The sequence below is a fragment of the Musa acuminata genome, chromosome BXJ2-11 (assembly GCF_036884655.1).
Source record: "Musa acuminata AAA Group cultivar baxijiao chromosome BXJ2-11, Cavendish_Baxijiao_AAA, whole genome shotgun sequence".
Lineage (NCBI taxonomy): Eukaryota > Viridiplantae > Streptophyta > Magnoliopsida > Zingiberales > Musaceae > Musa > Musa acuminata.
In genome coordinates, this window is record NC_088348.1 from 4,436,985 (window position 1) to 4,455,294 (window position 18,310).

The following is an 18,310-nucleotide window of genomic DNA, read 5'->3' on the forward strand; positions in this document are numbered from 1 at the left end:
CACGTTTCCAGCACCCAATTTTTTTTATAAATAAATCCAGTATACCACTATCAAATAAATTTTCATCGATATATAAAAATTATTAAATAAAATTTAGAATAAGAAAAAAATATATACTATGGTAGTTTTAGAGAATTTGCCCTTTATTTAGAAAAAAAAATATAGTTCCTTTAAAAAAAAAATAAATAAAGAGACTGAAAGAAAAACATAAAAAGTAAAAGCAGCTTTATTATGTGATCGATATGCACCAGTGTGAGCACCCACCCAGAAACTCCAGTAACTTTGCATGCAACTGAAAAAGGAATATTTATGATGATTATGCCGTCCATAAACATTTTAGGTGAAATTTAAATACAGATGTACCTGAGGAACCATAACAAGATCGGCAAATATGCATCTTATCATCCGTCATTCACATAAGTTATCTACGAGACACAATTTTACAAGCCAATATCATTATATATACAAATTATTATTGTCCTTTTAACAAGAAAAGAGAAGGAAATTTGCCGTAGAGGCAAAGACAAAACCTGCTACTAAAATGTTTCTGGCTTCAGAAAATTGTAGCATTCCAATTGTGTCATCTCCCCACCGGTCACAGGATCAAATTGGCATCGAAAGAAACTGCAAGCACAACCCAAAGGAACAACATATCAATACCCTAAAGACAAATCGAGAACAAATACAAACCCACTCTCGTAGCTCCCTCCCAGGCAATGCTTTTCCTCTCGTTACCATGCAAAAGGTGTACTGAAAACAATCTCCGGAACCCAGCCCTAAGATATGTGTGTGCATATGCATAATTGGTGTACGCATGCATAACACTTCATGATCCGCAAAGAATACATGAAAAGATGAACTGCATACCTTCCATCCATACCAAGGATGACAGCCGTGTTCTTTTGGTGGCCAAATGCAACAATGTATTGCGAATTCTCGTGCAATCGGAATTGTGCTACTGACCATTCAGAATTGAAATATTTAGGCAGCACACCTAAAACAATGAAATACCTTCATGTTACAATGTATTTCACTAATTTTTGCCAAGCAGAAGAAGTCAAATAAGTTTGGCAGCACACCTAAAACCAAATGAGGTTTCTTTTTTTTTTTTACTATCGAAAATCTCAAGGGATAACAGCAGTTCCAACAGAGATTAACATTGACACTAGAAGTCCATTTTAGTACAGACAGATATAACAATTTCTAGCCTGGATAGATCCACAACAGCACCAGACGAGTTACAAGAAACAGTTGGATCAGTGTTGGTACAGATAGATCTTGTCTAATAACTCAGTGTTTGCTGCCTCTACACAAGCGACAATTAAGGAAACCAAAGACTATGAAGTACACAATCTATGGCTGAGCAAGAAACCCAGATTCCAGGAACAAATTTGCAAGAAACAGAAGTTATAAATAACTACTAAGAAGATGCTGTAGTTTTAACAAATCATATAGTAGGCAGTGAGATAGCAAATTTTACCTCAGAGAATTGATAAATTGCTTACAATAATGTTGTTGACCGCCGATAATTTGAATTATACTAAAAAAAGGGATCTTAGAACAAAACTGATGAAATTAATTTTTGGGCAAACTTGTGGATAATTTGGAACACAATGCTGATTTTGGGTATGTGAACTTGACAACCAAGAAAAATGAAGAGGTCCACTTGTCAATCCAAGTGTCACAGAAGCAAGTTTGCCTAAATAAGACTTGGATAGTCACAATTAGGAATCACCCAACGCGAGACCCTCGACAACTCAACTGAACAAAAACTACTAGGTCAAAATGATCTATCTTTACAAGAGCGATCATGTCATGAATGGTAGCATACACCTGGGTTTCCAAATTTTGCTATCATTTGGTAAAATGTCTAATATATCCTGTCAGCATCCACATCCCATTGTTGTTTTATTCCATATGGTTTCTCTTCCATCATTGCCACATGCTGCTTCTTTCATAGAACAACAACAAATGCACAAGTCCTAATTATTTGGGGTCAGCTTGCAATGCCTTGGTCCAATCCAGTTCATCATAAATGGTGTAGCTGTTCATTCGATCGCCTATCCTATGAGACATGCATAGCTAAAACTGCTTGCTGCATGCATATAGGAAGCATGTCCAATATGGTATCAGTGGGATTCTTCTACATACATGCAGGCTATTTCCTTGATACAACAAATTTTAAAATATATATTACAAAGATTGTATATAGAGTAGCTTGGGGATATTTAGCAACTACTCCTTTGGGAAACATTATTTTCTTCAAAGTTGATATTATCAAGGTCTGTCATACCGAATCGTATCGCCTAGTACGGGCGGTACATACCGGTCTGACAGGTTACCGATACGCGGACCGCCCGCTACCGGGCGGCACGTTAAAAAAAACCCCGTATCGGGCAGTAACGGTCGAAATTTCGACCGTTACCGCCCGGCATAACTCGGTAACGGTCGATTTCGACCGTTACCACCCGGTACCACTCAGTAACAGTCGAAATCGACCGTTACCGCACTGTAGCACTCCAACGGTCAATTTGACCGTTAGAACCCTTTCTCATTCTATTTAAGTCATTCTTCTCTCCCCTATTTAAGCCAAAGGGGAAGGCAGTAGTATCAGTTGCATCGTTGGAAAGAATCGAATCGGACGACGAGACACCTTCACAATCACATTCTCTTTCTCGCTCAGTCCAGAGACAGGACAACAACATGGACAGCAGTGCCTCGACGGATGATGGCGGTGATGTCAGGCAGTCGTTGGTCTCGTCTACACAACTTGAGGGTGGTGATTGGACTGAGGAGCAATATTTTACATATGCCACTCAAGATTCAGATCATGGAACTCGACAAGGTACTGGTCAAGTTTATGTGCGGAAGGGGAGGGGAGGGGAAGGGGAAGGCAGTGGATGAATATGAACAAATGCGACAGAACATACATGATATAGACACAGAAAGAGGCTCATCGTATTCACAGCCATCATATTATGGAGAATCATACGGGCAACAACAGTATGGTGATAGTTGGTCATCCTTCTCTGAGCAACAGTATGATAAAGAACAACATATCAGTAGCGAAAGTAAAAGCTCTGACATTCACCAATATATGCTTCAAGAGCTGCCTCGGACAAATATGATTCATGACGATCAATCTACGATCAGTACCACATTGATGCATCAATGGCATACAGTGTATTAATACACTATGTCATGGGATTAATCTCATGATTGGGTCCAACAAACGTATCATATTGATATGCAGATGTATCGGATCGAGGACCCCGATCCACCACCCGTGGAGGCCCGTCGTTCGTTTTGGTGGTAGAATCAAATAATCAACAATCAGGTATATCTTCATATGTGATTATTTAATTCATTTGAATTTTAGAGTTTATATTGTAACAAAATAGTCTAACAATTCAACTGATTTTTCTATAGATATTTCAATCTATAACGGGCTGAAATACGAACCTCGAACAAGACTACCTCAAAGCTCGAAAAAGATATGTGATACTATTCTTACATAATTTACATTGATTTTGCTAAACTTATACTATTACTATATTTATTTGTAACTTGAAAACCCTATCCTAACTTTCTTTTTATTTTCATGTATTTTCGGAGGGTTAAATCTGTGAAATCAGGTGTACCACTCGGTACACCTGGGTGTACCGCTCGGTACATCGTACCGTACCGAGCCCAGGTCGAAACGCCAGTACGGTACAGTAATGCGAACCTTGGATATTATATTGTAAATAAGATGGATGCACAAATAGATATATTGCTTTATGTTGTTAAAAAAATAAATCAGATTTAACAAAATTAAATCTAACCCTAACCCTGCTCGCGATTCTGTCGCTGCCTCTCTCCGCTATCGTTGCCTATCTTCGTTGTCGTTGCTCTCCATTGCCGCTGTTATTGTCGCTGCTCACCGTCGCTACTACCGTTGTCACTATCGCCGCTCTTGCTACCACTACTGCTTCTCTCAGTCAGTAACCTCAGTCTTACTCTTATACTGCTGTCGCGGCAACGATAGCTGCTCGATGCTACCGCTATCGTTGCCGCTGCCACTACCGCTGCTGTCGCTGCTTGCTACTATCGTCGCTCCCGCTCCCGCTGCCATTGCCGCTACTATTACTCTTACTCCCTCTACTCACATCGACTCGATAGTATACTGTTAACTGTATACTAGTAACAATATTTTTTTTATTTATTAGATTAATAATATATTATTTTTGATTTTAATACTGCTAATTTTTATTTATTTGAAATTATTGTTATTGTTTTGAATTTTGAGATTTTTTGTTAATGTGATATTATGATTCTATAAGATTTTTTTAATTTAATATCATATTTTTATTCAAATAATTATATTTATTAATTAATTTTTATATTTTTATATTTTAGCGCATCGTTTCGCTCGGGCAAGCGCCTAGCGCCTCGGGCGTTTTTGCACCTTGGCGTCGTTTGGCGCCTAGCGCTTTTTAAATCACTGGATCTTATCACTTTTACAGGGTCAGTGTAACATGGTAACAAGGAAATTTGGCTCAGATAGATGAGCAGCTTCAACTATTTTAGTTCATCGTCAATAGTTATCCTACCTCTCTTTTATTGTAGTAGTTTGAGATTTACAAGACCACCAGTAGTGTGGGATCTGCAAGCCGACCTTTCAGACATGAAAAGCAGGGAAATGAAGTATATTCATATGAGAACCCTTTAAACTCCCCTCTCTCCATCACAGACACATTTACTTCAAATTACCATCCACTACTTGTGTCTTCTAAGAAGCTAGGAGGAAAATATTCTATAGTAAATTTCAACTCCAAGTGAAGCTCTCCAAAATTTGCACGGAATGAGAAAGTTGGAAGCCTCTACTATGGATAAAGATCATTCTCAATATGTGGAGATAGTGCTCGACATTCACAACAGTATGTTAATGGGCACTTGGCTAGGTGCTCGAGTGAGGTGAGGTGACGCCCAAGCGCCTCATTACAACCAAGGAGAGGCGCTTGGGCTTGGGTGTCACCTAGGCAAGTACCTGAGCTTCGGCACCTTGTGCTCACTTCGATCATCCCTAGTGCAAGTCAATTAATCCCAAGCTCATCGAACTCAGGCAAACTCCCTTGCTCCTATTCGTCGCTTTTGCATTCTGTCGATGTAGCCTCGATGTTGATTGTTGATTCTCGATAGTTAATTGCTGGATAATCATTGTTAGCCTGTTGGATTGTCGCTGCAGTTTTAGGATCCTAAATCATGGCAACCATAGGTAGTACCTTTATTTTAATAGTTAAACTTATGTAATTTGATGTTTTACATAAGTTATGTAAAATGGAATAAAATTCATGTAATGATTGTCTTTATCTTTAATTATATTTTTAATAATTTTTTACATGTGTAAGCGTCTTGCTTCTCTCAGGCATGCATCTAATGCCTAGTCGTTTTGGAATTTTAGTGCCTTTGACAACACTGATTCAAAGGCATCATTTTTTATATGGCAAGATATATTCATCTCCTTCTTGGTCTCACCACTTGTTACCTTTCCTGTCCAATAATGTGGTTGGTCGATTGGCAAACATGAAAACATGTGGCTGGTCGATTACTGAACCATCACAAGCCTTGGAAGGCCATAAACTGCTTGCTGCAGTGTTCTGCAACAGCTAGGCACTAGCAGCTAGAATGTGCCTAGATTAACTAATAAATCATAGGCAAGTTCATAAAAAAAAACTGAAGATAACAAAAAAAAGCACAATTCACGATGACATCTTAAATGCTCGCAAGTTCATCCATCCAAGGATTTCAATTTCAAGTACCAGATCTATATCAGTCCTAGCCCAAATTGGTACAGGTCCAAGCCATACCGGCATACTATGTCGGTACGCTGGTATGTACCCAGTTTTAAAAAATAAAAAATCAGAAAAATAAATAAAGTTAATGTTGGTACAAGATTTGTACCAAGAAGTATGCTTAGACTAAGTTTATCTTAGTCTTTGTGCCAATAGACTGTCGAACCAATAAGTACTGTTCATATCTAGCTGTACTTGTTAGTATTGCCAACCCAGTATCTATCCCTACCATAGGATTATCCACCACTTTCTAGTAATGCGACATAACTCTTCAATGCGCTTCTATTCTTTTCGTTTGTTATGAATTGCAATTAGAAAGCCACCAGTATGAGAATGACTTTTTCAAATCTAAGGAAAACCTAAAGAAGCACCTATTCCATTGAGAAACATGGAACTATTCATGATAAAAGGAGCTGTCAACCACCAGGAGAATAATTTGTTTCTTGGATAATAGGATAATTTATGGTTAATGTTATATGAAACACCAAGTACATGCAATTCTCCAAGTAAATGAAGCTCACCTTTGATGAAAGAAAGATGTGAACTCGCAGTTGGCACATTTGGATCTGATGCAGGGCGAGGCTTGTCATTCGCAGTCAACCCCAAATTAACCTTGAGGTTGAATACATGGACAGTACCCTTGTCACTAGAGACTGCTAGCCATTGCATGTCAGCAGAGAAGGCCAAGCTATATATCTCTGCTCTATCAGCACCTCTTCTAACCTATTTCACCAAGGGTTAATAACATTCAAAAAACAGTAAATTAGAAAATAGTGCCCAAGTAAATCTGATAACCATGAATGATGTAAGCAGCTAAAGAATAAGTAAAATGAATACATGGACAAGGGCTCAGTTCAAATAAAATGAAAATCTTATTATGGTTTTCTGGGACAAGGGCTCAGTAAGTCGCATGCTACATTTTGCTGTCCTGGGTCAATCACTAAGTTCAAATTTCCATCACAATGACAGCTAAAATTGCAACAAAATCACTAAACCACTTAATTAAACATAAACTTCTAGAGCCTCCTTAGGAATGCCTCCTAAGGAATTTGCATTCCTATGCTATGACCATCAATCAGATGGGCTGAACGCATATTGCGATGATAACTCACAATGCTGCCAAGGGAACTAAGCAATACACAGACACAAAATCCTCTAAATAACTAAGCAGCTCCCAACCATTCATGAGAACTACCTAGTAACGTAGGATGAGTTCTGTTGATACCTATATGATGCACAACAAAAGCATGAAGAGTAAGGAAAATACTGTTTCTAGGACATGAGTGTACAACAACACGAGTGTAATGAAATAAAAAAAGAAAATATCACATAATATACAAGAAATTTTTTTATAAGTATCAGACTCAACTGGCTTAGAAGTTAACTGCTATGACCATGCAAACAAATGGGCTGAAAAAACATAGTGATGATAACGCGCGATGCTGCGTAGGGAATTAAGCAATCCATAGACACAAAAAACCTCTAAATGACTAAGCAGCTCCCAACCATTCATGAGAACCACCTAGTGATGTAGGATGAGTGCTCTTGATACCCATATGATGCAGAAAAAAAGAATGAAGAGTAAGGAAAATATTTTTTTCAGGATGAGTATAATGGAATAAAAAAAGAAAATAGCAGATCAAATAAAAGGAAATTTTTGATTAAGTACTAGACTCACCTGGCTTAGAGGTTAACTCTCCTGGATAAGTTCTCACACATCCGCATGTCTAGTACGTGAATGATGACACCATCAAAAATAAGTACCTAACTAGGTTTGGCTTTAGGAATAACTCATATGGATGCAGCCTTACATCAATATACATAATGTGGCAAAGACAAATTCTAATTGTTCAACCATATTTTTTCAGGACATCATTTTGTCCATTTCTGTAGATTACCAAATACAAGAGTGAAAAAAGAAGGAAACGAAATTAAGAAACATGCAATCAAGAAAAACTACATCCAATAAATCAAGCCCAATCAATTAAAATTTGTTATTCACTTGGCTCTTTAAAAATACTTGATTGTAGGGATATAGATTTCCTTCTTTATAGATTCTTCAATCAAGCTTCAACTTCATTGTAGGGATATAGTATTCAATCAAGCCCAATTAGACTTCTTCCATTTTTTTTTTAAATGACTTGACAATGTTTCTCTTTGAAAATTACAGGTAGTAAAGTGAACAAATAAAAGATTTTGTCATTTACAACTTATGATATTTGTAAATCCTCCCTAAACTAACAAATTCAGTCAATATAAAAATAAAACATAAAATTCCCACATCATCTAGCAAAATAAAGTGGTTCATTTAGAATATATATATATATATATATATATATATATATATATATATATATATATATATATATATATATGTGTGTGTGTGTGTGTGTGTGTGTGTGTGTGTGGAAGTCCAATAAAATCTTAAATGACTCAATGTCATCATTTTTTAGACCAAACATACAGCTACGCAAACAAAAGAAAAGCAATCCGGCCACAATTATGATTAATAGCAATATGATATGCCAGTATACTTTTATTTTAACTAAGCAATATTATGAAATTGCTTGAGTAGGCAGTCTAGAAAAAAAATTGAACCAAATGTTCATCTCTCTTCTTAAAGTAAGTATTTACAATTATAAAATCATACAAAGATGCAAAATCCAAAATTATACCACCATCTTGATTTCTTTCCCGATAACCAAAGCCCATATCATCTTTTTATATTCACCATATATATTTCCTGCATGTTCATTCAAATCTCCTCCAATAATAAGTTTCTCGATTATAAGTATTCCTTGAATGATATCATATAAGTTTTTTCAAAATTCTCTTTTGGTTTGATCATCTAATCCGACTTAAGGGACAAAAGCACTAATGACATTCAAAACATCTTGTCCTCTGACAAATTTTAGAACTATAATTCTATCTCCAAATTTTTTTACATCTATGACATTGTTCTTAAAATATTTATCAACAAAAATTCCTATACTATTGCTGTATTTAACTTTTCCAGCAAACCAAACTTTAAATCCAATATTATCAATCTCTCTAGATTTTTCCCCTACTCACTTTATCTCTTGTGAGCAAAGAATATTTTTTCTTCCTTTAATTATAGTGTATACCAATTATAATCTCTTTCCTGAAAGTGTTTCTATATTCCAAGTTGCTAACCTAATCCTTTGTTTTTGGATTAACTTCTTTATTCTCATTGGTCCAAAGCAATCCTTGTCTACTTGGCACCACATCTGCGTGTTGATGTGATGGGCAACTTCCGGACGAGCTCCTAGCTCACCGTTTGCAATTCAAGACACTTAGGTGACGAAGGTGCCTCGCGTCACCTCCGAGTGACGACCTAACTCGAAATCAATTAAGATCCATGTTCATGAAATCTGACATAGTTTTATGTTGGGTATTAGTGATCTAATGGCCAACGAAACCCTCCACCTTTTTCATCAAGTTTTAAAGTACCAATTACCAAATTCCAATGCAATGCATCAAATGTATAATGTTTAGAAATGATAGTGTCCTTTTTTAGCTACATAAAATCATACCTTCCCATAGCTCTAGTAGTGAAGCGATTATGCAATTTTTTGATCTTTTGTTAGGACAGAAAATAAAACGACAAAAGATCTAGAGCGAAGTGCTTTTCATGCTGGTGTTCGAGATTTTATGAAGCAATATTAACACCCAATTAAGGATCTTCTTTGCTAAAAGTGATGATCTTAAGACAAAAAGGAAATTAAAAATTCATGATGTATGTGCTTTTCATATACTTGTAGACCTTACATGGATAAGAAATATGCATTTTAGTGGAAGTAGATTCTCTAGATACTAGTGTAATAAACTATTCGTTATTTGATGCTTCTTTAATTCTTTTCATGATTTGAAGAGTTATTTTCTTGGTTGAAAAACATTGACATTGTGGAAAGAAGCAGCAATTTGCAACAGTTAATTTGCAAGATCTAATATATTTCATCAGTTCAATTAGATAGAATGCATTTTCAGAATCATGTAGAAGGAACCATAAGCGCTACTAAAAGAAGTAACACATAAATGCTAGATATTGGAATTATTGGCTTAAAAAAAGGCAATGCCTAAACTGGTTGCCTAAATCACATTATTTAAGAAACCTAGTACTCTTATGAGTATTTAAACATGAAAGAATAACAAAAAAGTATTCTTTTCTTTTATCCATATTATACTCTTAAAGATCTATGCTGCATAAGTACCCATTACTAGCTTGTACTTGAGATAATTAATGATAAAACTACAGCAGCGTAATACAAAAAAAAGAAACATGGTTTATGAAGGCCAAGAGCAGAAATCCACATCAAGAGTGTAGAAGCTCATTACTAGTCTTCAACATGGAGCATACATATTTGAGGTAGGCAAATTTCCAAATTCAAATAGGTAATATAGTGGTATAAGATGCTAACATATTCAAAAGGATGACAACATAGTTTCTAGAAAATCAAGTTTTCTTTAACCATTAGGTGGACTGCTCTAAGAAGTTTGTTGATAACACATACAACCATGTGGATCAGTGAGCTTTTATTTTCACCTTCATCAAAGCAAAGGAAAAGCATGACTACCCTTCAATTCTTATTGCAATAAGGAGCAACAAGGTGACATTTCAAACTTGAGAACTAAATGCATAATTCAGTTCTTTGGGTTTTATATCTGAATCGCAAAATTTAATAAAAATATACAGCTTAGTATTCTCAATACCATGATTCTTGAAAATAATACCTCCAGATATTCCTATTTGGATCAATCTCAATTTAATGAATTAAAATTTGCAGGTTATATACTGTTTCTTCATTAGAACTATAGCTACCAGACAATTAGTTCAGAGTAAACTTCAAAGTTCAGCACATCTAACTACAATCAAGATGACCTTTTAGGTTTTGATTATGTTAGCACTCGAAAAAAACCATTTCAGTATGGAGCAACTGTTTTCTATAAAAAGCTGACAGCTTTGTATTCCAAAACTACTAATTGATTGTTTTTTATTCTTGACAAAATAGACAAAGATAGTGATGGCATACCATATGATATTAGACAGCAAAAGAGAAGATTCATATTCATGAGGAAATAATCCAATGCAATGTCTAACCTCTTGAAGGAGTGTCCCATCAACTGTGCTAAATATCCTAACAAGTGTGCCTTTGGTGCTTGCAGTGGCGATCAGGCGCCCATCCTGTGACAGCGCGAAGCAAGCAATCCTTGAATCGTGTGCCATGATAAACTTTGTCCGCCTTGCCCCATAGTGCTCCACCCTAACCTGCCCCTTCTGACCACCGGGGCAGACAAGAACCAGCGAACCCTGCTGTTGTGAAACAGCACATAAGCCCTTGGGATTCGGCACCGTCTCAATCTGATGCACCAACTTCAGGTCCGCGAAATTGTACACGAAAATCTTGTGGTCAAGCACCACAATGATCCTGTCCCTGCGAAGGCGAACGGCGCGGACCTCTGACCGGAACGAGAGCTCCCCAATGCACCGGCTCTGGTGATCGTCCCAGATCATGACCTTATTAGGCGGGTAGTACGGGTTACTCCCGCCGCCGACGAGCGCGAGGATGTTGCATCGGAACAGCATCTCGACGACGCCGATGCCTCCGCCGTCGAAGTCCCGGCGGAAGATCTCGCGAAAGGGGTCACAGTTGTAGATCCGGAAGCCCCTGTCGGTGCCAGCGGCGAAGCAGCCGTGGTCCTGGTTGAAGGAGAGGTGCAGAAGCGACGGCGCCACCGCGTTGGCCACCACCTTCGGCGGCGACGACGAGGACGGAGCGGGGAGGAGCGATGTCGGCGGCGGCGGCGGCGGCGGAGGGACTGCCGTGGAAGCCGACTCGACGGACGAGGGGAGATCGACGGCGGGCGCAACTTCGCTGCACGATTCGGGGGCGTCGAGCTCCTCCTCGCCGGGACCGATCGAAGGGGGCTGGGAATCATCCATGGGAGAAGAGACGGGGGACGGATCAGGGTCAGGGCTGGTGTTCACCCATGAGAAAGGAGGAGGAGGATAAGAAGAAGAGGAGGGAGGAATCGAGAGGGCAGCCATGGATGAGACGAGAGAGACGACGCGACGCGATAGGTCGGTAAATCTTAGTATCGAAGGGGCAAAATCGACCGCTCAGGAATAAAAAGTATGCGGGCAAAAGAGGACCGGAGGCGGCGAGTAGGCCACCGCGTCGAGGGTTCGCCGTAAAAGAGACACGGAACCGCAACGCAATTACGGTTATGCCCCAGGGGCTGTGCTCTATTACGAGAGAGCCTGAACGAAGGAGGAGGGGGTTTCGGGAGAGACAGAGCAGCGCATTCTTTTCTTGGAGTGAGAAAGGGTGTACGTCGTAACATTAAGCCACCTACCAAATTTGGGTTACAACTTATTTTTCTTGTTCTTTTCTGCATCATGATTAAGGGATTTATTTATCGGAGATATTTTTATAACATATTCGTATTTTAGATTTTTTTCATCGAAATTTTTTTTTTAAATAGTAATTTTAATTTAAAAAAGACTTAAATTGTCCCTCAAATTTTTTTCTTCGAATGTTAAATCTATAATTTTGACCATAAAAAATATTATAAATAATTTAAATAGATTTATAATTTTAATCAAACTAATTATTGTTAAATCTCGGATTCTGATGATGAAGTAAATTATAAATTATTTGATATAATCTATATGTTGAGAAAAGTATATAGGATTAACTATGATGGCAGTAAGACATAAAGCACGTGTTGTGTCGGAGTCGAGATCGATATCTCTTTGGGAGTTCGAGAGTTCGACGAAAATCCGAACGTTCGTTGGAAGTTCTGTAGGAACCAACCAAGAAGTCTAGGAGCTTGCCATAGAAGCTCATCGGAACTCGCTAAGAAGATCATCGTAAAGTCCAGGAGCTTACCGGGAGTCCGTTAGAACATTGCCAAGAGTTCGTCGAATGTTCACCGGAAGAACGTCCGAAGCTCGTCGAAAACTCGTTGGAAGAGCAATTGACGTACCGGAATAAGAAGCACCGTAAATTATATCTTAATTATCATAGTTATAACATAAATTAAGTTAAGATCGAGAGGTAATCCGATTAACTTAATTATAAACCAACTGGACTATTAATAGGGTTGAATTGAGTTGAATTGAGCACCCAATTTAGCCCTTGAAAATATGACCAGTTAGTGCCCCTGAATTTCAATCAAACTAATTACAGTCTAAAAATATGATTATTATAGTAGTCTATGAACAATGACTCACTTATAATATTTTTTTAATAATATTTATAGTATTTTTAATATATTAAATAAAATATTATAAATACTATCAAAAAATATTATAAGCAAACCAAATGAAAATATCATAACAGTTAAAAACTGATAAAAAATGAGAAAAATATTTGATAGAAATATTTTTAGGGAAATTTTATGTACTTTTAAATTAATGGTATCGTTTGAAAGGTACCTTTTGGAAAATATCTAAAAATATGAATATTTTATAAAAAAAATCATCCTTTTATTTATTTATTTATTTATTTCAAGAAGTCTCAAATTTAAGGTAGTTAATGGGCGAATTATTAGTGATTTGATAGTGACCAATTTCCCCATGAATGACTTCTTTCCCCTCATAATATATATTATGTTAACCTAATAATTAAGAAGAAACTAATGTTAATCGTGTCATGTTCATACTTGCTCGAGAAGAAAACCATAAAGGAATTTTAAATGTATATCCTTACAAATATTGAAAGTTTTATGATAATAAAATTTAATGTAACTTTTTATTCAAGCCTAAAACCTTATGATAACCTGTTAAATTTTTTATCAACTAAGCTAATCAATATCTTAAAAAATTAATAATTATTTAAGTTAAAATATTAGCATATATAATCAATAGTTAATATTAGTTTGTTTGAGTTAAAGAAGTATATAAACAAGTTTTTGGGTTGTGGAGACTAATTACTTAATAAGATTAGTAAAACTAGTTGAAATTATGTGGAGCTTTGGCACTTAGGATTATTTTTTATAGCATTAGATTTTGGGGTTTTTTTTTTTTTTGGAGTTTAGATAAGAGTTGTTTGTTTCTTATAACTGTGAGCTACTGTAATTTTATATATTTGAAGTGTTTGACGATTTGGATAGTAAGTATTTGAGAATATTAGTAGTACCAAATAGAGGATTTAAAGTTACTTTGGGATAAAGTGATCCCTATTGTCTTTAGCTTATTTAATGATGTTGGTGGTGCAAATGGAAGTGGGTGTCAAAGATTGTTGCACCATTATTATAAAGAGTAAAATGTTATTTTGCATTTCCTTGGGGTATTCCTTTTGTTTGCAATTAAATCATTGTCTCACCCATATAAAGACCTTAAAAGGTGTCCTTGTCATGTGGATAATTTAAGTTTTTTTGGGGGGCCACTGAGATGTCATTTTCTCATAAATGAAATTTCACATATGTTGAATTATTTTCAAAAGGATATGTGATGTTTGGCTCAATCATGAAGTCATTGGGTCGTTTTTTTTTTTTCCCCCTTTTATCAACAATGTGAAGCACTATGTTTATGTTTTCTTGAAAGGAAATATTATATTAAGTTAACCTCGGCTAAAAAAACAGATGTAAAAAAAGACTATGAATTTATGATTTTTCTATAAAAGAAGGATAATCAATCTTTTTGTCTTAGGAAATTATGAACATGAAATAATAATTTATAATCCAATCTCAATGATAGCTCTAATGTCGGAAATGTTTTCGAAAGCTTGAATCAAACCTAGAGAGATCATCTTCTCTATTTCTATTTTTAAGTAGATTAAGATGAGAAGAAAATCTTAGATTTTGTCTTATAAGCATAAAAAAAATCATAATATGTTAAAAAAACTTTTATCTGATCTACAAGAATATCGTCCTTGGATTTAAAAAACATAATGATGTTGATATACAAGAAAAGTCAGACTCGTCTTCTCCTTTTTTTTCTATCTTTTACACAGGATCATTATGATCAATAAATTAAATAAAATAAGAGATGATAGAAGATTTATCTATATAGATAAATTCCTATGAAGATTTATCTATATAGATAAATTCTTATGAAGATTTATCTATGTCTCCACACTAAATTCCTAAGAGATTCTATATATGGATGTGAACCATAAATAATTAAGAGAGGTATTCTCATCAATCATATCATAATTATATATTTTTTTTCATTAGTTGATAATCATCATCAAAATCTAATTAGATCTATAATATATTTTTATCAAATTAGATAGAATCATATAATCTTACAACCCAATCACATGTATTAATGGAGTTTGATAGATACAAAAGGGAGCTGAGTGTTTCTATATATATATATATATATATATACCAAGGACCTAAAGGGATAACTCAAATTTGTATGAGGTGAGAGAGGTCTCATAGGTTCAACATTGATAGCTCATCATTTGTAATTACAATGCAATGTGTTTATTTGTTGGGAGGATGCACGCAACTTTCATTTGTAGAACAACAATAGTTAGAGAAGGACTAAGCAAAGCTTTGCATGATGGCATCCTATTCCTTCCTTCACGTAGATTCTACTCAGCTGGTGAGAATCATCAATAGAAACTGTATACTTTTTTATAAAGGAAAAAAAGACTTTTGTATTGATTCTTATAACGAAAGAAGATAAATAAAAATAATGTTTCTTTTTTCCTCTTAACTTCAGTGCTTTCAGAAGAGAAGTTTGATTACTACTAAAGTGAACGGATCCAAAGTTCAATCGAAAATTTGATTTCTGATTTTTTTGGATCTTTCAAACCGAGAGAGCAGCCACTTTACTACTATGCTACTTTGTGTCTACCATCTCATGGCCGAGAAGAGAAGCCAGCTTGCATGGCAAGAAGAAGAGGGATGATACATGACACTCTCTCTCTAATAGATCAATCCTCCGCTCGACTGCCTCCGTGCCCCATCTGCTGCTGCAGCGGATGCAGACTCTCTATCCTCTCACCATGACCAACTCCTCCAAACTGCTGCTGCTGCTGCTGCAGTGGATGCAGACTCTCTATCCTCTCACCATGACCAACTCCTCCAAACTGCTGCTGCTGCTGCTGCAGCTGGAGCCTCCTCTCTCCCCGGACTCCTAGGAAGTCCACGGTGTGCTTCAGGGAACCATCAGCATCCCAGAACTGATCGCCCGATCGGGCGCCGCCAACTCCAACCATCTGATACGACAGCTCGTGGGCCTTAAATGGGATGCATGGCGCCGTCGCGGACACGTGAGCCATGGGCCTGGACATCTGGGCCTCGATCAGCCCATCGAAGCCCATCGGGCTTCTCACGTTCGAGGTGGAAGGAGGGTTCAACAAGGCAGATAGCGTGCCGCCGGCCATGTAACCCGGCATGAGGTGGTCGGCGTCGGTGAGCTGAACGGGCATCGTGAGACCGGGGACATGCCCCTGCAAGCTCGAAGCCATGGTGACCATCAGAGGCTGGCTAAGCTTGTGGTTCTCTTGAGCCAATGCATCGCAGAAGGCTCGGTGGGTGACGAAGCTGTCTCTCCTGTCAACGTGCATTGTGAGCATGAAAAGAATGAAATCAATCTCAGAGTCCAAACAAAAAAATAATATACCAAACTTGATGACAAGGTTACGTGTTTCATTCAGCACGCCAAGTAATTAAGGCAGCGGGGAAGACTTTGCTGCCTACGTGGGGAGACAAGGAGGCGGCGGTCTTCTTTTTCTACCAAAACCTATACCGAAGGTTTGAACTTACACAGGGAACCCTATCCATGTTAGGTCAAACTTTTGAGCTCACACGTAGCTCAAGAATAAACTGGAAGACTTTTCCCACCACTTGTGGGAAGCAGGAAATCGAACCACCAGGGACGATCTTTCTGACCACCACCATTTTTATGATGCTACAGTAACCTTAGCAAAACAGTAGACATATTATTCCGTATGCCAGATTTAGTCGGTCAGTAAGTTTCATTCTTCGTGCGGACCTTTGATGTTCTTCTAAATGTATTGAGAGAGAGAGAGGAAGAAATGCAAACCTAGAGAAGATGGTACCACAGTCACATTTGTACTCTCTGCTACCACAGGTCTTGGAGTGAGCCTTCCAGTCCGACTGCACCGCGTACTTCTTGGAGCACTTGTCGCACTTCCACTTCTTCTCGCCGTGCTTGCGGCAGTAGTGCTTCTTGACGCCGGTGAGATCACCGAGAGCGCGGGTGGGGTGGTGATGCACGCATGTGGGCTCAGGGCAGACGTACACCCTCTTCCTCGTCTCCGCGCTGCTCCGCTGCCTCAGCTTCCATGGAAGGTTGTGGCCTCGGCGGTGCAGCTGCAGGTTCTGGTCCCGCTGAAACCCCTTGTGGCAGATCTCGCACACGAATCGGTTCGTCGCCATCAGCGTCGTCGGCGAGAGCGCGATCACCTCAGCGTTCGGGTCTAGGAACGACGAGCACAAGATATCCAGTGAGGAACTCAAGAATTGCCTATGTAATCCATAATTCTGACTGCTATGCTCGGATCTATCGATGCGATGAGAAACTTCTAAGGGACGGGCATGAATACTGTTGAAGTACAGCTATGTAAGTATTAGTGCGAGAAATAGAGTCTCGCAAGCTGTTGGATATGAAGCCATTGATTATTCTCATACTCTGTCCTCAATAATTCTCAAGAGCAGCTCAAAGAAGAGTCTGCCACGACCAATAATTGACCCTATGACCAACCCCAAGAAACAACAAGGAGAGATCTTGCTCATCACCTGGAGTTCCCGGAAGGCTGCGTTTCTTCTTCACAGGCAGCAGCTGCGAAGCAGCGATATCGATGTTCGCCGCGGCGGCCGGTGAACCATAGAAGAGACGGCGTTGCTTATGGACCTCATCTTCTCCTGTGTTGGTCCCAGATGAGAAGCTTCCTCCATCACCTGTGATGTTTGACATGGTTAACGATGCTCTCCCTCTTCTTGCACTTGGAATCAGCACAACTCTTCCTCTCTCTCTCTCTCTCTCTCTCTCTCTCTCTGGTAGCTTATTTCTCCTTTTTGTTGGTGATGAAGCCCAGGAAGAAGAGCTTATGATATGGGTTTCTTTTATGGCAAGAGGGGAGGTGTATCTGGATGACATTAAAGAATGCATTGGTTGTCCTTTAGTCAGAATGGTAATTTACTTCACTTGGTTTAGGGATCAGAGCAAAGACAAACTCCATTCCCTGAAATATATATATATATATATTCTAGTGAATATCTATAGAAAGAGGAGATGCAATTGCTTTTCATTAGTTCAAAATTAATGCTTCAGATTTGATGTTTTCTTCACTTAAACTTGAACATCAGAGAGTTAAGGACTTGTTTGCAGAATAAAAACATCTCTTTTGTCAGTCTTACACATCAGAGACCAGCAGATGATTCCACAGAGAAGAACCCAAGTCCTCAAAGCATAGCAGGGACAGGATTAAGCTAAAACTCAAATTGTGCACCTCATAGTTTCTACAAGTCCA

At 37.9% G+C, this 18,310-nt stretch overlaps 2 protein-coding genes across 3 annotated transcripts; both read right to left on the minus strand.

Moving 5' to 3' along the window:
* Positions 1–293: 293 nt before the first annotated feature.
* LOC103970486 (autophagy-related protein 18a) lies at positions 294–12,161 on the minus strand. Of its 2 annotated transcripts, XM_018821014.2 has the most exons (5): positions 10,954–12,161; positions 6,356–6,557; positions 868–994; positions 531–624; positions 294–425 (listed from the first exon to the last, which is right to left on the minus strand). In XM_018821014.2, the coding sequence occupies exons 1-4, from the start codon at positions 11,899–11,901 to the stop codon at positions 537–539; spliced, it is 1,365 nt and encodes a 454-aa protein (XP_018676559.2). In that variant the 5' UTR covers positions 11,902–12,161; the 3' UTR covers positions 294–425; positions 531–536. The 2 variants fall into 2 exon arrangements, with proteins under 2 accessions (XP_018676559.2, XP_009382550.2); XM_009384275.3 differs by having other exon boundaries at positions 365–624.
* A 3,416-nt stretch (positions 12,162–15,577) lies between these two features.
* LOC135627491 (zinc finger protein GAI-ASSOCIATED FACTOR 1-like) lies at positions 15,578–17,868 on the minus strand. Its single transcript, XM_065133614.1, has 3 exons — positions 17,577–17,868; positions 16,861–17,257; positions 15,578–16,367 (listed from the first exon to the last, which is right to left on the minus strand). Exons 1-3 carry the CDS (start codon positions 17,752–17,754, stop codon positions 15,746–15,748), a joined length of 1,197 nt encoding a protein of 398 aa, XP_064989686.1. The 5' UTR covers positions 17,755–17,868; the 3' UTR covers positions 15,578–15,745.
* Between the last annotated feature and the right edge of the window lie 442 nt (positions 17,869–18,310).

Excerpts from the sequence above, each read along its gene's own strand:
- LOC103970486 (XM_018821014.2), bottom strand. The coding sequence starts at position 11,901 with ATGGCTGCCCTCTCGATTCCTCCCTCCTCTTCTTCTTATCCTCCTCCT. Across the intron at positions 995-6,355 it reads ACATCTTTCTTTCATCAAAG|GTGTGCTGCCTAAATATTTC; the intron begins GTGAGCTTCATT and ends TCATTGTTTTAG. Across the intron at positions 625-867 it reads ATCCTTGGTATGGATGGAAG|TTTCTTTCGATGCCAATTTG; the intron begins GTATGCAGTTCA and ends TTGTGCTTGCAG.
- LOC135627491 (XM_065133614.1), bottom strand. The coding sequence starts at position 17,754 with ATGTCAAACATCACAGGTGATGGAGGAAGCTTCTCATCTGGGACCAAC. Across the intron at positions 17,258-17,576 it reads CAGCCTTCCGGGAACTCCAG|ACCCGAACGCTGAGGTGATC; the intron begins GTGATGAGCAAG and ends CGTCGTTCCTAG. Across the intron at positions 16,368-16,860 it reads TGTGGTACCATCTTCTCTAG|GAGAGACAGCTTCGTCACCC; the intron begins GTTTGCATTTCT and ends GCACGTTGACAG.